The sequence below is a fragment of the Lynx rufus genome, unplaced genomic scaffold, assembly GCF_022079265.1.
Source record: "Lynx rufus isolate CCGP_SWC_20201006 ecotype Redwood Valley unplaced genomic scaffold, mLynRuf1.p SCAF_10, whole genome shotgun sequence".
Lineage (NCBI taxonomy): Eukaryota > Metazoa > Chordata > Mammalia > Carnivora > Felidae > Lynx > Lynx rufus.
Genome location: NW_025814824.1, coordinates 71,217,104 through 71,233,979, shown reverse-complemented (window position 1 = coordinate 71,233,979; position 16,876 = coordinate 71,217,104). Strand labels below are relative to the sequence as shown.

Sequence of the window (16,876 nt, the reverse complement as noted above, 5' to 3'; positions counted from 1 at the left end):
CCTCTAATGTTATCACATGTAAATGAAATGGTTGCCTCAAAGGACCCGTTTCCCACAATTCATTCTCTTTCCGTAGCTCTCACGCTTCATTTTTTATTGTGAGTTGTTTTTTTTTTTTTTTTTTTTTGTCCTGTGCAGTAAAAGACCGTCTGTGTGCCTGCTGTTGTTGATGGAGAACATTCAGGCACATTCAGAGGTGTTGTTTGATAGTGTATTTTGATCCTGGCATTTCTTTCAACTTGGCTTACATATTTTGACCTACGCCAGTTGAATCATATCTGCAAGTAAAGCCTCATCATTTTAATCCTGTTTTATAGGCTTCACCTTTCCAATTGAACCTGAAATTCACTCTGAAAGAAGCGAAGCAATTTTTGTTTATGTTTTTCACATTACTCTTTCTAGCCAAGATTGCTCTTTTTTTAGTCACAATTTCCTTCAAAATATGTGTGCTTGGCTTTTAAATGGCACTTCAAAAGTCATCATTTGAGACCGTTGTTGTTGGACTTTTCTAGCAATAAAGATACCAAAGTTTAGGCTTTGTGCATCTGGTCAGTAGTAAAAATCTGTGTTTTAAATACTCATCTGCAACAGGATGTTATGTGGGACTCTCTGTTGCCCCAGATTTTGCACCAGGACCCACGGCTTAAACGAAAGAACACTGAGCATTCCACATTTTAGAGCCACCAATAACCGAAAGTGATTTATTCGCTCAGAGTTCACAGACTGTGCAGCACAGACCCTATAAACTCAGTCCCCCTCACCTCCTGCCCAGCATCCGACTCTAGTCTGTACCACCGGACAGAGAATTTGGGAGCAAGAGATAAACAGTGAAATAGAGCAGCCATTGGGACCCTGGGGGAGAGCAGCGTTCGTACTGAAAGCAGATCTCTTCTGTCCTTTGTGCAGTTCTTTCCTTTCCAGCAACTTAGCAAAGAAGAGACCGGCATTCTATATACTGGTTGGAAATGTCCTTGGGCAGAAGCTTTCATTTGTCCCCGTGCCTGTGTAATGGAGAAGAAGCAAGCCAGAGACAACGGCCAATGTCTCAGTTTTGGGTTTGCCAGAAGCAGAACCTGAGATGAGGATTCAAGTGCCAGTTGTTTGTTTGGGAGGTGATCCTAACTAAACACTGAGGACATGGGACAGGGAAGGGAACCAACAGCAGAAAAGCTAAGAGTGGTTAACTGTACCAGGGGTGGGGGGCACTGTAGAGTTCAGGCTTTAGAATGACCACACCTGAGAGGGATCTGTGGCATTTATAGACCTAGTCTCAACTGTCGCTGTCGAGATTTGCTCTCTGGAGGGCGTCAATTCTCTGTCACTGTCACCTCCCCTGTGAGTGGGCAGAGTGGTCTCCAGGCACCAAAACAAGCCCTCAGATGAAGAGATACAGATGCTGGCAGTTGGAAGTCTGAGATATGGGAACAGGGAGGGATGGACAAGGTCCGCTCAGAGGAACGGCCTGCCCTAGTAGCACTTTGTAAAGCCAAGAGGTGTGACTTTTCCACGGGTGAAGGACAACCACAGAAAGTATCTGGAATTGAGTCACTTGGTTGCCCATTAAGCAAGACATCTCCAGTAGTAAGTTGTGGAGTGCTCTCCTGGGAGCTGGATCTGAGTAAAGGTGCGGAAGTCTCCAAAGCACAGAGCATCTGGTGGTCCACAAACCCAGAAAGCGCCAACACCTTTTTCTTTATTTCTTTTCACGTTTTGCTCTTTCGAAATTTCCATTTTCTCCTACACCTTCAAGGCATAAGACCCATTATCAGAATTTACTAGGCAGAGATTGATGAAGTCCCAGCAACAGAGAACCTTGCAGGGATTTGCAGAGTAATCTGCATTCACTCATTTGACATGTTCCCAAAATGTGGAAAAACACTGTAAGGACGTATCTGATTAAGGAAATTACAGGGAAGTGTGGCAAATAGCACTTGTTGTGTGATGCCTGTCTCCCCTCTACTTGTGGAGGACAAAAATTACATCTTACGTGATTTTCATCTATGCTCCAGGACCTAGCGAATGATATTCATCATAACCCTGGTGTTCCGGAAAAGACATACCTTCGTCTGTTTAGCATTTTAAATTTTAGTATATCAAGGGTAGTACTGTGCTCTGATTTCAAACTAAAATGAGGATAGTTAGGACATCTTCTCAGAGGATTTAGGGGATGCTTGAGTTTTGAAATGATGGATTATAATAATTTTAGCAAATTTACCCTTCAGACCACTTTCCCAAGGGAGCGACATAAACTGTTGAATAGAATCTCAGGCAAGTGTGAATCCCTACCTCCCCGCCCGCACACCCACACTAAATCTGATCAAGGGGGGCAAACCCCATAGCACCTCTGTGGAGAACTCAATGCCGTGAGTTCAGAAGGGAATCTGCAGGCCTCTGCGTTGTGAATTCACATCCTCCCTCCGTGTCGATGTCCACACGGCCCTTTACCAACCTTGCAGTATCATCCTCAGTAACTGCAAAAGTCAGGTTATTATTTTTTCTGGTCTTCTGCCCAAAGCATTATCACCTTCTTCTTGGCTCAGGTAGGGTTGGTCTTTGGTTACAGAATAATAATTCTCCTAAATCCTCTGACCCACTTTGTCAGCTCCTACAAATACGATTACTTGTTTTCATTCACAGCTTTGAACAAAATGTTGGTTCCATTGTATGGTTTATCTGCTTGACAGACATCCCAGCAATGTGCTAGCAGTTTCTTTTACTCATCATGATAATGGTGATGAGTAACCAATCAGTGCTTATCAGGTACCATGCTAAGTACTTTCCCTGTATGAATTCATTAAATCCTCACAACAGAAAAATCTCCCCCTGTAGGCTAGTATTATTATCCCCTAAGTACAGATGAGGAAACTGAGGCACAGAGAATGTAAGTAACTTGACCAAAGTTATACTGCTAGTAAGTCCAGGTATTAGAAAACACATCTGGGCAGTCGGAGCCAAGGTCTAAGTTCTTTGATCTGCTCTACAGTTTTTTTAGATTCTATATTGTTTATTTCTGCTCTGATCTTTATTATTTCTCTTCTTCTGCTGGGTTTAGGCTGCCTTTGATGTTCTGCTTCTAGTTCCTTTAGGTGTGCTGTTAGATTTTGTATTTGGGATTTTTCTTGTTTCCTGAGATAGGCCTGGATTGCAATGTATTTTCCTCTCAGGACTGCCTTCGCTGCATCCCAAAGCGTTTGGATTGTTGTATTTTCATTTTCGTTTGTTTCCATATATTTTTTAATTTCTTCTCTAATTGCCTGGTTGACCCACTCATTCTTTAGTAGGGTGTTCTTTAACCTCCATGCTTTTGGAGGTTTTCCAACCAAGGTCTAAGTTCTTAACCACCGTGTAGTACTACCCTGTGCTGTACTGTCAGAAGATCCAGTAGGTACAAGGCCCCCGGATACATACTTATCGTTGAAGTTCATTGCGAAGACACGAGGCAGGGAGGGCAGCCATGACGGGCCCTAGGTATATGGGTGACGGAGCAGAAGGCCACATGGAGCAGATGCAGGACCAAGAGGAGTGAGCATTTGGAGACTGTCATTTGAATGGATGCTCTCTCACTATCTGGTAGTCCCAAGTGATCACCTTGACCCCCCACCCCTCTGACCCCCCTTCAGCCCAGGGAATTGCCTCTCATGTGCCATTTGTATACAGTGTACTTTGATTGGCCAGCACCTCCCGTTTTGTGTGCCTTAACTGATGTGTCTACCAACCATTGCACAGACCAAGGAAGTGAAAGATCATCTTCTATTTGCAGCACATCTGTGTCTGTCCTCTTCATTTATCTAGTTTCCTGAATGAATTCTTAGGTTTCTGTAATCCATGGTCATGAAGTACTCAACCTCACACTCTCCATTAAACTAAAAATATGACTCAAAGAGAATTCATGTTTCCAATCCTAGGTGCATCTAGACCCTTTCTCAAATTACCATACAGCCTAAACTTAAGTTTATAAATGTTTATGCCAAACCTCCATATAAAATTTGGTCTTCCAACTAAATTCCGTATGTCCCAATCTGGGATACACAGTGTTCCCCCCCTGCATCATAATATTCCTTGTTTGTTTGTGTGTTTGTTTGTTTGTTTGTTTCCATACGCCATCCCGTTTCACAAAAGAAAAAAAAAATCTCCCTTATGACTCTTCTAGTAGTTTCTTCAGGTAGAAAGAATGCTCACTTTAGCAATCAGCTCCATGATCATCAGTGTTTAGAAAAATCTTTTTTCAAACCCTTTAGGTAATGAACTAGACTTACTTATGTATCCAGTGCATATTTAGGGAAAACTGTCACTGTTGTAAGTGTAAGCATGTGATTAAATGATAAGAGTTGGCTAAAATTAAATTATAAGAGTTGGTGCCTGGTTGGCTCAGTTGGTTAAGCGTCCACCTTCAGCTCAGGTCACGATCTCACAGTTCATGAGTTTGAGCCCTGCATTGGGCTCTGTGCTGACAGCTCAGAGCCTAGAGACTGCTTCAGATTCTGTGTCTCCCTCCCTCTTTCTGCCCCTCCCCTGCTTGCACTTTCTCTCTCTCTCTCTCTCTCTCTCTCTCTCTCTCTCTCTCGGTCTCAAAAACATTAAAAAAAGAAGTTGGCTAATCCACCAGAGTATATTTTTCTCAAAGTAATTTTAAAAGTCAACATCTTTTGGGGCACCTGGGTGGCTCAGCAGGTTAATTGTCTGACTCTTGATTTCAGCTCAGGTCATAATCTCACGGTTCCTGAGATTGAGCCCCATGTCAGGCTCTGTGCCAACAGCACAAAACCTGCTTGGGATTCTCTCTCTCCCTCTCAATCTGTCCTCATGCCCCTCAGAATAAATAAATAAACTTTAAAAAGTAAAAGTCCACACCTTTGAACACTTACATATGTAAATATTACTTTGAGTCATTGATTATTTAAGTATATAGATACAATGAATCTTTTAATTTATGCAACCTTAAATTATTTGGGTTTAACTTCAGGTTTTCTTAAGCTATGAAACACAGAATCTTTTGCCCTAGAATGGTAATTGATGCGGTCATTTATATAAACTAAAACGCAAAACAAACAAAAAAAAAGAAAAATGAAACAAAATGTCATTTATTTGGAATGCTAATAAATGTCCCAATTAAAAGTGTTTTTTTGATAAATTTTGGATAACTGTAACAAATGAAATACACAGTAGGTTCATGAACTTGAAGTTTCCCCTCAGTCTCTGCTCCCTGTGAATTCCCACGTGTCAGTACATTTGATTTGAAGCATATCTGGCTTTATGAAAAGTAAGGTTGTTCCTGAAGCCCAAGTGTTTGCCACATAATGGTTAGATTCTCTGTGTCTTTTATATATTCTAAGCTCCTGATAAAATTTTCCCTCATAGTTACTATTAATATACCTAGTAAGACAGTGTTTCTTTGCTGACAGCTTTGAATCCTAAAGAAGATTTTTCTCCTTTCTGAGGAAAATGTTTACAGTTGACTTCTCCCAAATCTCTACATCATTTCCTGGCATTTTGTGCTTTTCTAGAAAGAGAATTTGCTCTGATACGCTTTTGCAACTATTTTTCTACTGGATAAATCCAAGCACAGGATTCAATTCTTTCTTCTCCTTGAAGCTCGTTTCTTCTGTAGTCCCTGTCCGTCAGCAACCATTTTCACTGAGAACCACACGCATCGTCAGTCCTTTGCCCAGCCTAGAGAGGCAATCCTTTTCTGTTTGTGTTGGGGGGGGGGGGGGTGTGTGTGCAATCTAGAGGTTGAGATGGATCATTTATATTTTTTCTCCTAGGAATTTAGAAGAGGGGACAAAGAGCTCTGAGAGCATAGTTTTTGTTGTTGTTGGTTTTTTTGCCAGTAGGTAGGGAATATAAAGTTAAGACTGTGCACAGAGAACCAGAGGAATGTCATCAATGTTAGGAGTGAGTGAGGATGTGTTGACAGAAACTGAGACAAGACACAGCGTGGCCGCAGAAGCAAACAGGCAAACAGATGGAAGGCTGAAGGGAGTAGCCACTGGTTCCTGTAGCTTGGTTGGTCCTCTTGAGGCCCAGTTCTTCTCCCTGCTCTTGGGTTTGGAGGGATAGTCCTCTCTGTTTCCAATAAATTCCCATTTTGTTGAAGCTAATAAAGCAGATATCCAATTTTTACTGACAACCAAGTGTGGTTAAGACATCCTTCCCTAAATTTTTATCTTGAAACTGTACAAATACCTGTTTTTAAAATTTAAATTAGGGGCGCCTGCGTGACTCAGTCAGTTGAGTGTCTGACTTTGGCTCAGGTCGTGATCTCACTGTTTGTGAGTCTGAGCCCCTCGTCAGGCTCTGTGCTGACAGCTCAGAGCCTGGAGCCTGCTTGGGATCTGTGTCTCCCAGTCTCTCTCTGCTCCTCCCCCGCTCGCACTCTATCTCTCTTTCAAAAATAAATAAACATTAAAAAAAATTTAAATTTAAATTCAAGTTAGTTAACATATAGTGTAGTATTGGTTTCAGGAGTAGAACCCAGTGACTCATCCCAACAAGAGCCCTCCTTAATGCCCATCCCTCATTTAGCCCATCCCCCCACCCCCCCCCTCCAGCAACCCTCAGTTTGTTCTCTGTATTTAAGAGTTTCTTACGTTTTGTCTCCCTTTCTGTTTTTATCGTATTTTTCCTTCCTTTCCCCTATGTTCATTTGTTTTGTTTCTTAAATTCCACGTATGAGTGAAATCATATGATACTTGTCTTTCTCTGAGTGACTTATTTCACTTAGCATAATACACTCTAGTTCCAGCCATGTTGTTGCAAGGGCAAGATTTCATTTTTTCTTGATCACCGAGTAATACCTTTAATTCAAGGGTAACCATTCAAAGTCATTTAGCCCTCTTTCATTTTTATTTGGATTCTGATGACTTGACTTTTCTTCATTTTCTTTATTCCTTGTGTGTCTATAGAATGGATAGTGGATGGAATTCAGCATTATTGGAAATCTGTTTGGTCTTTTGCCTATTTATTCTGTTGTTTTTTATAGTCTGGATTGAGTCTTCTACTCATCAACTCCTGTGCACACCATTTCCCAATGTGATGTAGTGTCCCTATGGGTCCATTTGAAAATGATTTGTGTCCATGTTTAATAACAAAAACATGTATGTGGGTGGAAAAATTCTATGACCATAAATCTGAGATTAAGTTCTTTTTGACCCTCTGGCTCTTCTGTGACTTGGCTAGACTGTAACAAATAGCCTAAATGTTATTTGAGCCAAGATTTTCTTTTCATGCTAGAATTTCAGTCTGTGAAGCCTGAGTAAATACTTAAAATAAATGAGACATATTAAACACCTAAATATGATTTATTTGGTATTGTAATATAAATAGGAAAACTCAGTTACTGCAGGATACTCTTGCCAGGTATACTTTTGTCATTGTTTTAGTTTGGGCTTGTTTTTAGTTAATGGTTCTATTGTATCATCAAATAGTACAATTAAAAACCCTGGCACAGTGCCTCATATATAATAGAGGCTCTGCACGGATTTGGTGAAATAAGTTTAAGCGTAATCTTTATAAGAGTTTTCATGTCACAATTAACAGAAAAGGATTTACTGTAACAGTAGCGTTTGGCTTAGAACTTACTCATTTATTCTGCGTGTTAAACGTGTAGCTAGTGAAAATTAAGGCATTTGTTTATTGATTTCTTTTTCATCTACTGGTTGCATAGCCCTTTTGTGATCATCAACAGAGTGGAAATGTAAGAATCAATCTTTGCCGTATAGAATCTTGCAGTTAGCTTAAGGATGTAGCCAGACAAGTTACCTATAATTTTGATGGGGTTAGTGTAATGGCGTGCTGTGGGATTGTTGAATTGACTTAATATTTTCTGTACAGCAGAAGACTTGGGGAAAGTTTCAAAGAGAAGGTGAACTTCGATCTGGATTTTGAAGGATTGATGAAGATATAGACATATTAGGAGATGAGAAAGATTTGTTAAAAACTTCAGGTAGAGCAAACATAAGGAAAGAATGGTATGTTCCAAAACCTTCAAATAGACCTGTGTGGTGAGGACAAAATATAAGAGGTAGGTTGGGGAAGTAGGCTGGAGATGGGGTGTGACAAGGGATGTGGCTGGTAGTATTATTTAGGGCTGAATTGTCTAAGGACATGTAAAGAAATTTAAACTTCAGAGACAGGGAAAATAATGAAAGCCTTAAAACATGATTCGATCAATATTTTAGAATGATAGCCTTGATGGTAGGTCAGAAGATGAACTTGAAAGGAGCAATTTCAGCAAGAGATGCTGAAAACACCTCTTGCTTTTCAATAATCCAGACAGAAGTACCTGAACCAAGGCTAGGGCAATAGGATTTCAAGGTCGGGAGGTATTTCAGAGGTGAAAGGTATAGGTCTAGATGGATTACTAAAGGTGATAGATCAGAAAGGAGGCATCATAATTGCTCTTGGATACAGACTTGTAGAGTTTCTGGTGCCACGTTTCATGTATCTTGAAAACAGGAGAAAGGAACCTTTACTTTTGCACGGAGAGGATAGGTTGAGTTTGGGAGTACTATAAAACATTCAGGCAGAGGTGTCCACTGGCCAGTGGAACTTCCCTTTGAGAGTTAAAGAGTTCAATTTGACATAGATTTATTTAGGAGTCATTATCTATAGGTGAGATTCAAAGTTCTGAGTTCACATGACATTCCCCAGGGAAAGACTAGAGAAGAAAAAGTAAAAATTTAGAAATGATATAACACTACAGAATAGGAGTCAGTAAAACTTCCTAAATATACTGCCAGAGACAGTCAACATTTGGATGTCTATACTTTCAAACATACTAATACATACATGCCCATACATGTAGTACATGTACACATACATGCACAGGTAATATAATGAAATCCTTGTATGTGGTTGCCTAGTTTTACAATTTGTTATTACACAACAGTAGCATTGTAAGGATCATTCATGGTTGCCCTGTAATTTATTTAACCTGTACCTATTGTTGGAATTTTATACTCTTTCTATTTCTTTATATTGCAAATTATTTTGGGATACACATCCTTTGCAATCAGTTTTTCTGTGTATCCATGCTTATTTCTTAAGGCACCCCTACAATTTTATAATTAAAAACATCTTTGGCTAGGGGCGCCTGGGTGGCTCAGTCAGGTAAGCATCTGACTTCGGCTCAGGTCATGATCTCGTGGTTTGTGAGTGTGAGTCCCTGTTGGGCTCTGTGCTGACAGCTCGGAGCCTGGAGCCTGCTTCAGATTCTGTCTCTGTCTCCTCTCTGCACCCCCACCCACTTGCACACACACACTCTCTCTCTCTCTCTCTCAAATATAAATAAACATTAAAAAATATTACGGAAGATTTCAATGGGCCTGCTCTTGGCTTTTTGTAACTTTTCCTCCTGGGATGAGGTTATATCTATCTTGACCTGCACTATCCAGTAGAACCCCTCTCTACCTGGCTTCTTTGAAAGGCTTCTGCTAAATAAAATAAAGATAGAATGTAAGATACAGATAAAGCACAAGAATTCACTACACAGAGCAGAACCAAATCCTAGAAAGCGTTTGTTCCATGAACTTGAGTAAATAAAACACTGAAATAAGATGAGAAATGAGGGAATAGACAACAGACTGAAATGAAAACAAAAGTGGCCGAGAAGCTGCAAGGAACAAAGAGAGAATGTGCAAGAGGAAGAAATATCGTCACAAGAAAAATAAAATGCGAGGCCAGCATCAGTTCTTAGTCAGAAATGCAAAGGAGGAGACACGATCGTGCATCCGGCACAAAAGGTGATAGGGAAGAAAAACTTCAGACATTTCCACCAAATTCAGAAGGGCAAGAAGATGAGATAAAAGTGGGGGGAAAAAACCAGGATAAAATCTATGAAGTCCAGAAAATGACGAGCCAGCAGACGATAACCTCTTTCCCCAGAGATGTTATTCAAAGATGCAGAACAGTAAGCATTCCTTGAGTTGAAGAATATTTGAGTCTTCAGATTAAAAATATGAAGTACCTAACAGATGAAGCTTGGTGAGATCTTAGATTGTGAAGGATGAGGACAGTGTTATAAGTAGCTTCCAGTGTCTTGTTTGTCCTTCATGTTTCCTAATGAGGAAAAAAAATACATGTGCAAAACCAGTTGAAACACAGTATTTACTAACTTCCTGCTCGCTGACTGAGAGCGGCCCCGAGAGAGTCACGCCAGGCATGGATTCCAGTCCACGTCTTTCAGGGGTGACTTCTGAGCTTCTCTCGTTGGTCTCCGCAGTTAGGTTGGGCCACAACCGCAGGGCTGTGTGACAGCTGGTATTCTACCGACATGTATTTTAATTAATGGAGGCCAAGGGCAAGTATTGTCGCCACGTCAGATTTGTTGTGACTTCTCCTTTTCTTTCAAGAGTATCTTTCCAAACAGTTCCCTTGTGGCCTGCCTTAGGGGGTAGGGGTGGCGTTGCAGTCTTGTGTAATGGTGATGAATCTCGGGTGTTAGAACAATGTTACACAACCCTGCATTTTTATCATTTTAATGACTTTTGCTGGACAAGGGGAGCTTCCTTCCCTGCCAGATATTTATACAAGCTAATCAGAGGCTTGATACAATACAGATGGTGATAACCTTTGGCCGTACAAAGCCCATGTCGAGTTTTTCTTTGGCAGCAAAGGGCTTGCCTCATTCCGTATTCTGGAGCAAAAAAAAAAAAAAAAAAAAAAATTCTATTTCTTAAATGCCTTATAAAGGATAGCAGATGATGTAAACGATTTCAGGAACACCAGAAGGAGAATCGAGTGCTAGGCCTCTACGACATTCCACAAACATTACCAAAGATCTATTTATTTCTTAGATCTGTGGGATGAAAATGTTTTTATTGAATTATGTTTTTATTCAAGTATGATGGAGCAGAAAGATTGGGGGAAGGGGACAAAATATTTTCAGTAAATCATCCACTCCTCCTCTGTCTTTTAAAGTGCATTCCAAACCCAGATCTTGTGTAATTCTTTGCTTGGACTAGTAGTCCTGCTATTCTCCTGACTGTTTTAAGCTTAATATATTGTCCTGCCAACAGATATAATGGTTCCTGTAAATACTTCCCAGTTCCCTGCAAGAAGAGAAGAAAAATAGAATTACAGCTTAATGTGTCTTGCACGTAATGAATCGTACTGCAAGAAATGTCTGCTAAATCCCTAAATCCTAACCTGAATGTTAAGGAATATTACCGACATGAGCTAAAATTAATATTACAAAATAGTATTTGTTTATGTCAGAAGGACAGTAAAGGCACAAAAAGAAACTTTATCTTTTTTGTACAGAACTCTGCAAAATGAAGTACGCGAGGGCACACAGACATTCTATACATTCCTACTGCTTCCTCAAGACCAGCTCATTCAAGTAACTGTGTTCAGGGCATCCTTCCGTCTATTCACCCATCCATTCTTGGATCCATTCATTGAGTAGATATTTATGAACCCATACTCTGTGCCAGACACTGTCAAGAATACCAGACCGAAAAAGACAATTGTTTTCTCTCTTCTTTCTGCACCAGTTCTCACTTCCTTAGGGTCTTGCTTCCGGTTTGCTCCATGGTCTCCTAAAAGAGAGAGTAATGGAAATGAGCAAAAGCTTAGCAGAGTGTCTGCGGAGGTTAGGTTATGATTTCAGAGGGGAACAACTCAGAAAGAGAGAGTTTATCACGTGGTTAAGAGCAAGGCCAGTGTAAGCACAAGTTGCCACGTCTCAGAGTGCTGGAAGTAGGAGTTACCCTTTGAGTCCTGATGTCTATTTTTAAAGACAAATAAAATAATATCTCATTTCATGCCACCTGTAACAAATCATTGGATTTCCCCCCAGAGGTGGTACTGAATGAAAAAAGTGCCTCTCTGTGTGTGTGTGTGTGTATTTCAGTCCATTCCAATTATTGTTTATATCGATAGGGCTTTTCACCTGGGGTGTGTACTAACTGAAAATATAAATGTTTATACACATTTAAAGGTAAATGTTTATGATAAAATGTAAATATATATGATGCATTTAAATTCATTTCAGTTATTACTTTTACTGGTACTCAAATTGCCCTTTGGCCAGAAGGAGCTTCTTTAGGCTGGTTTAATTCTTTAGTAGGAATCAAATTTGCTAAGAGTTATTAAATTAGAATCAATAGCTATGAATTATATACTGATGAAGACATGGATCTTATTAGCTGAGAGAGTCTGGAGCTTAGAGCTGAAGTCTGCCCCTTGAAGTGAATTGAGGCAGTGAATGAGTGAGTTTTTAATCATATCATCCCCTTTGAACTTTACAAAACATAGGGTATAATTGTTGCTCTTCCTCACTACCTCCAGACTGTACTTGAATTATTGCCTAATAGACATTGAGGTCTTCTTTCTAAGAGCTTGCCAGAAAATACACCCTGCCACTTCTTTTCCTTTCCTACCCATTTCTGGTAAGAAGCAATAACAGTAAATTTAATTATAATGCCAGAGTGACCACTGGATTCCTTGTGCTTTTACAAATTGATGTTATAGTGCATCCATCAGTGGCAATAAATAGATGCCTTTTTAAAAAAAATTTTTTTAATTAAAAACAATTTTTTTAAATGTTTACTTATTTTTGAGAGAGAGAGAGACAGAGTGTGAGCAGGGGAGGGGCAGAGAGAGAGGGAGTCACAGAATCCAAAGCAGGCTCCAGGCTCAAAGCTTTCAGCACAGAGCCAGATGCAGGGCTCAAACTCACAAACTGTGAGATCATGACCTGAGCCAAAGTCGGACGCTTAACCGACTGAGCCACCCAGGCGCCCCTAGATGCCTTTTTTTAAATGTTTGTTTATTTTTGAGAGAGAGAGAGAGAGGAGGCAAGGGGCAGAGAGAGGGAGACACAGAACCTAAGGCAGACTTCAAGCTCTGAACTGTCAGCACAGAGCCCAATGCAGGGCTTGAACTCATGAACCGTGAGATCATGACCTGAGCCAAAGTTGGATGCCAAACCGACTGAGCCACCCAGGTGCCCCATTAGATGCCTTTTTTGAAAAAAGGTTTCATTTTTTTCTCTTCTTTCTGTAGAGGAAGGATAGCATAATAACATTATAAAGCATAACTCACTTGCCCTAAAATAATAAAGCCCAAGTGTTAGATTGAATAAATCAGTATTTTCTCATAAAGATAGGACACCAACAAAACCAGCTGATTTTGTGCTAATACTGGGTGGTCCCGAAAAGATGAAGGATTGAATCAGTTCTACAGCTTTGGAGGAGCAGTGGAAAAACAAACATGGGAAGTAGGTTGGCCATTGTTAACTCTGGAAGAGACATTTTCTATTAAATTTGCATCTAATCAGGCTTTTGATATATGATCACGAGGGGGTTCAGCTAAGTGGATAGATGGGCAGCTAGCTGGATATACTTGATGTACTTGGAAATAGATATGTAGGACTCAGATTTGGTTCCTGTTTTGAGAGCCTGGAAATCCATAAGAATTCCACAAATATTTGTTGATGATAATGCTGCTGCTGCTGTTAATGATATCTTTTAAGTGCTTTTAAGGTTTTTGTGGGTCTGTGCGGAGACCGTGGTAGGCCCTAGTCTGCCTGCTTCTGTCTTACTCTCATTGATCAGTGTTTGTCCTCACTCTTGCGACATGCTGATGATCCTCACAAATACTGTTTTACGTAAGAAAGGAAGCATGGAGTAGGCCAACACCATACAAACTCACGCTAACTTTGTTTCATTACAGCAAATTCTTCGTCACTCTAGAGAAAACTCAACAAAAGTTATATTCCTCATTACTGATGGATATTCCAATGGGGGAGATCCCAGGCCAATTGCAGCATCTCTGCGAGATTTTGGAGTGGAGATCTTCACTTTTGGCATATGGCAAGGGAACATTCGAGAACTGAATGACATGGCTTCCACCCCAAAGGAGGAGCACTGCTACCTGCTGCACAGTTTTGAAGAATTTGAGGCTTTAGCTCGCCGGGCATTGCATGAAGGTAACGGAAACCCAGTGGCATAACATGATGCAATTAAAGCGGCGGGGGGGGGGGGGTTCCTTCACTTTGACTGCGTGAAACCCATTGGAGGGTCATACCAGACCCTGTGATGTCTTCACTGAGCATGATGCCCATGTATCCTTGGTGTTTTGTGAGCTGTGTTGAACTTCACAAATAGAAATGACAGTCTGATTTGCAAGAAGAATATTTGGGGTTTTTGTTCTGTTTTGTTTTTTAACAGTTGTGATGGATTTTCACTAGAATATCCATAATGCTCCCACCTAGGAACTGTTAGAATCGATGGAATGAATTTAGGTGTGTTTTAAGGCCACACACAGAGTGGGAAGCCTTGACTTAGATCTCATTTACAGCTATCTGGAAAGCCGAAGTAAACATTCAGAGACATGCATAGTGAATCTCACCAGAATGTTTCCAGAAATACACATGAAGATATAGGGACAATAAATACTAGCACATACTTCTTGACTGACTGAAGACACATAATGCTTATGTAGAAGTTGAAGAACATTATCCCAACAAGGAATAAAACCAGTGACTCCATCATTAGAGTTCTTTATACACTATTTATAAGGATGTTTAGTTATATGATTTAGATTAGATGAACTTCCAGGCATAATATGGGCATGTATCTTGGTAAGCCACAAGAGAAAGTGTAGATTGGGAGGAAATTAGAGGAGATCCAGCCTCAGACCTAAGCCATGCAGCAGGTGAGGCTTGATCCTTGCAGGTATCCATGTGGAAGATTTGGTTTGATGGGCAAATCGGGCCACACGAGGTTTCAAGCAGTTAGTGATGTACATAACGACAGATCAGCCCTATCAGAGTTCCAAGGGAAGCGTTTAGAACAGGGTCACAGACTAGCTATGGATACAACAAAAAAATCTTAGTCACCTGCTTGCTGTGTGACTTTTGGCAAATTATTTAGCTTTTACATTCTTTAGGTGTCTTGTTAATAGAATAGGGAATGAGAATAGTACCTATTCCATGGGATTGTCACAAGGATTAGATGGGTTAATACATATAAAGTGATTAGAAAAGTTACTGAGGGCTTATTATCCGAAGCCCTCATTAACCGTCCCCTGTTATTATTACCTTAGGCAATTTATCTAACGTCCACAAGCCTCACTTCCTCTACTTTTAAGACGGAGACACTATAATGTGTACCATATGGTTTTGTCAAGAGGATTAAATAAAATATTTAAAATTTACCAAGTATAGTGCTGTCACTTGGTGGAAGTTCAGTAACTATGGGGCTTCCTTTGTTTCTCCTTTTCTCATGGAAAAGTGGTATGTTGAGTGGGAAGGCACGGTGGCTGTTAATAGATGGGATTCTGAAATCATGGTGTTACTAGCTGTGTAATTTCCCGTCCTGTGATCCCTCTGTTTGTAGCGTTGGGGCCTTCTAGAACCCTAATGCCAAGTTGCCCCAGAAGCTGGGTGGGACAGAGTGTTCTCTTGGTTACAGTATTGCAACAGAGTTTTGGAAGGCATCACTTTTATTACAATAAACAAATATCTAGAATGCATAATTCTCTGATCAAGTTTCCGGATTTGGTAAGAAAAGATCCTGTTCCCATTGCAAAGACATAGTCAAATTGAAGGAAATGAGCATCATTTTCCCTGCCTCTCTGTCCTCTGAAGCTACTTTCAATTTGGTTGGATCCACTTTCGGTCTCAAGACCATCCGTTTTTCTGGCCATCTTCCATAGACAGAGCTTGCAGAATAATAGCTTGCCTCCCATAACACGTATACTTCTCTCTCTCCCAGACATGAATGCCAGTGTGCCAGTCTTGGTAGCTAGATCTTTCTTGCTCCTAAGTTGCTCTACCGCCAAATAATCCCATGGCCCAGTGCCTCAGAACTAAGTGTGCATGTTGCAGACCTTTAACCTACACCACAGTCTGTTAGATGGAGCTTTAATAGGGTACCTGATTGTACTGGTCTCTTTCCCTTGGGGCTGGAGTCTTCTCCTTACTTTGCCCCTGTGTATTTATTGTTCAGAGTCTTAATGCATAGAGACAGATGTTCCATAAATGAGGCCACTACCAATCTTATTTCCAGGTATTCAATTGCAGTGCATGTTTCTTGCTGGAACTCATGCATTCGAGTTCCTATGATGGGCCCATCACTATGTCTGGGCCCAGCACCATGGACCTACCTCTAGGATTTGGGTTAAGACTTTTGAACTTCCTCAACAGAGTAAGTGGAACTTATTGTTTGCCTGGTTCTAGGCCATTCTTTCTGGGTGGGTCATATTCAACCTTACCTTACCCAGTTAAGTCACTTTCTGAACAACTCTGCCTGAATTATTGACTTCCCAGCATGCCTCACTTCAGAACATGGCTCACGTAATGAGTATGATCTCCCGTCACATAAAACATGATAATTTACTTAACATTGAGAAATAAGCCATATTCTGGTTCTATTATTAAACTTGTGTGGCATTGTGAAGTCTTTATCAAATAACTATAGAAGTTACGGGATTTATTCTTAAGTCAGTAGCTCATAATCAAAATCCTTTTGCAGCGATCGAGATTGTCATTTTATTTATTTATTTTTTTTGCAAAAGCGTTTTGGAAATCTCGTTACTGCTGCCTGACCTCATATTGAGGCAGTGGAACGCTGCTTATGTGGAAGCCAGGGAAGTGACCTATGGAACGGACTACAATACTTCCTGCAGCATCTGGAGATTCCTTGCTGAAGTGCTTAATTTCTGCCTGACCCTGCATGGCCCCAAGAACTTATGATGAGGTCCCAGACTGAAATAACTTAACTGGCTGAAGCAAATTCCCAGCCTGTGCTAGTGCAAATAACACGCATTCATATCTGGGTGGGAGTGGGGTGCAGCTGGGAATTAGACGGATATGAAAAGATATTTTCTGCAGCTTGCACCTACATTTTAGTAACTAGAGAATGTAACA

The 16,876-nt window shown here is 40.6% G+C and overlaps 1 protein-coding gene across 1 annotated transcript in view; it reads left to right on the top strand.

Annotated features, from left to right (window-relative positions):
* Positions 1-16,876, top strand: part of SVEP1 (sushi, von Willebrand factor type A, EGF and pentraxin domain containing 1) — a 198,515-nt gene that overhangs the window by 12,513 nt on the left and 169,126 nt on the right. Inside the window, exon 2 of the mRNA XM_047099519.1 lies at positions 13,678-13,933. Within this exon, the coding sequence (XP_046955475.1) occupies positions 13,678-13,933 (256 nt within the window). The remainder of the gene's footprint in view (positions 1-13,677; positions 13,934-16,876) is intronic.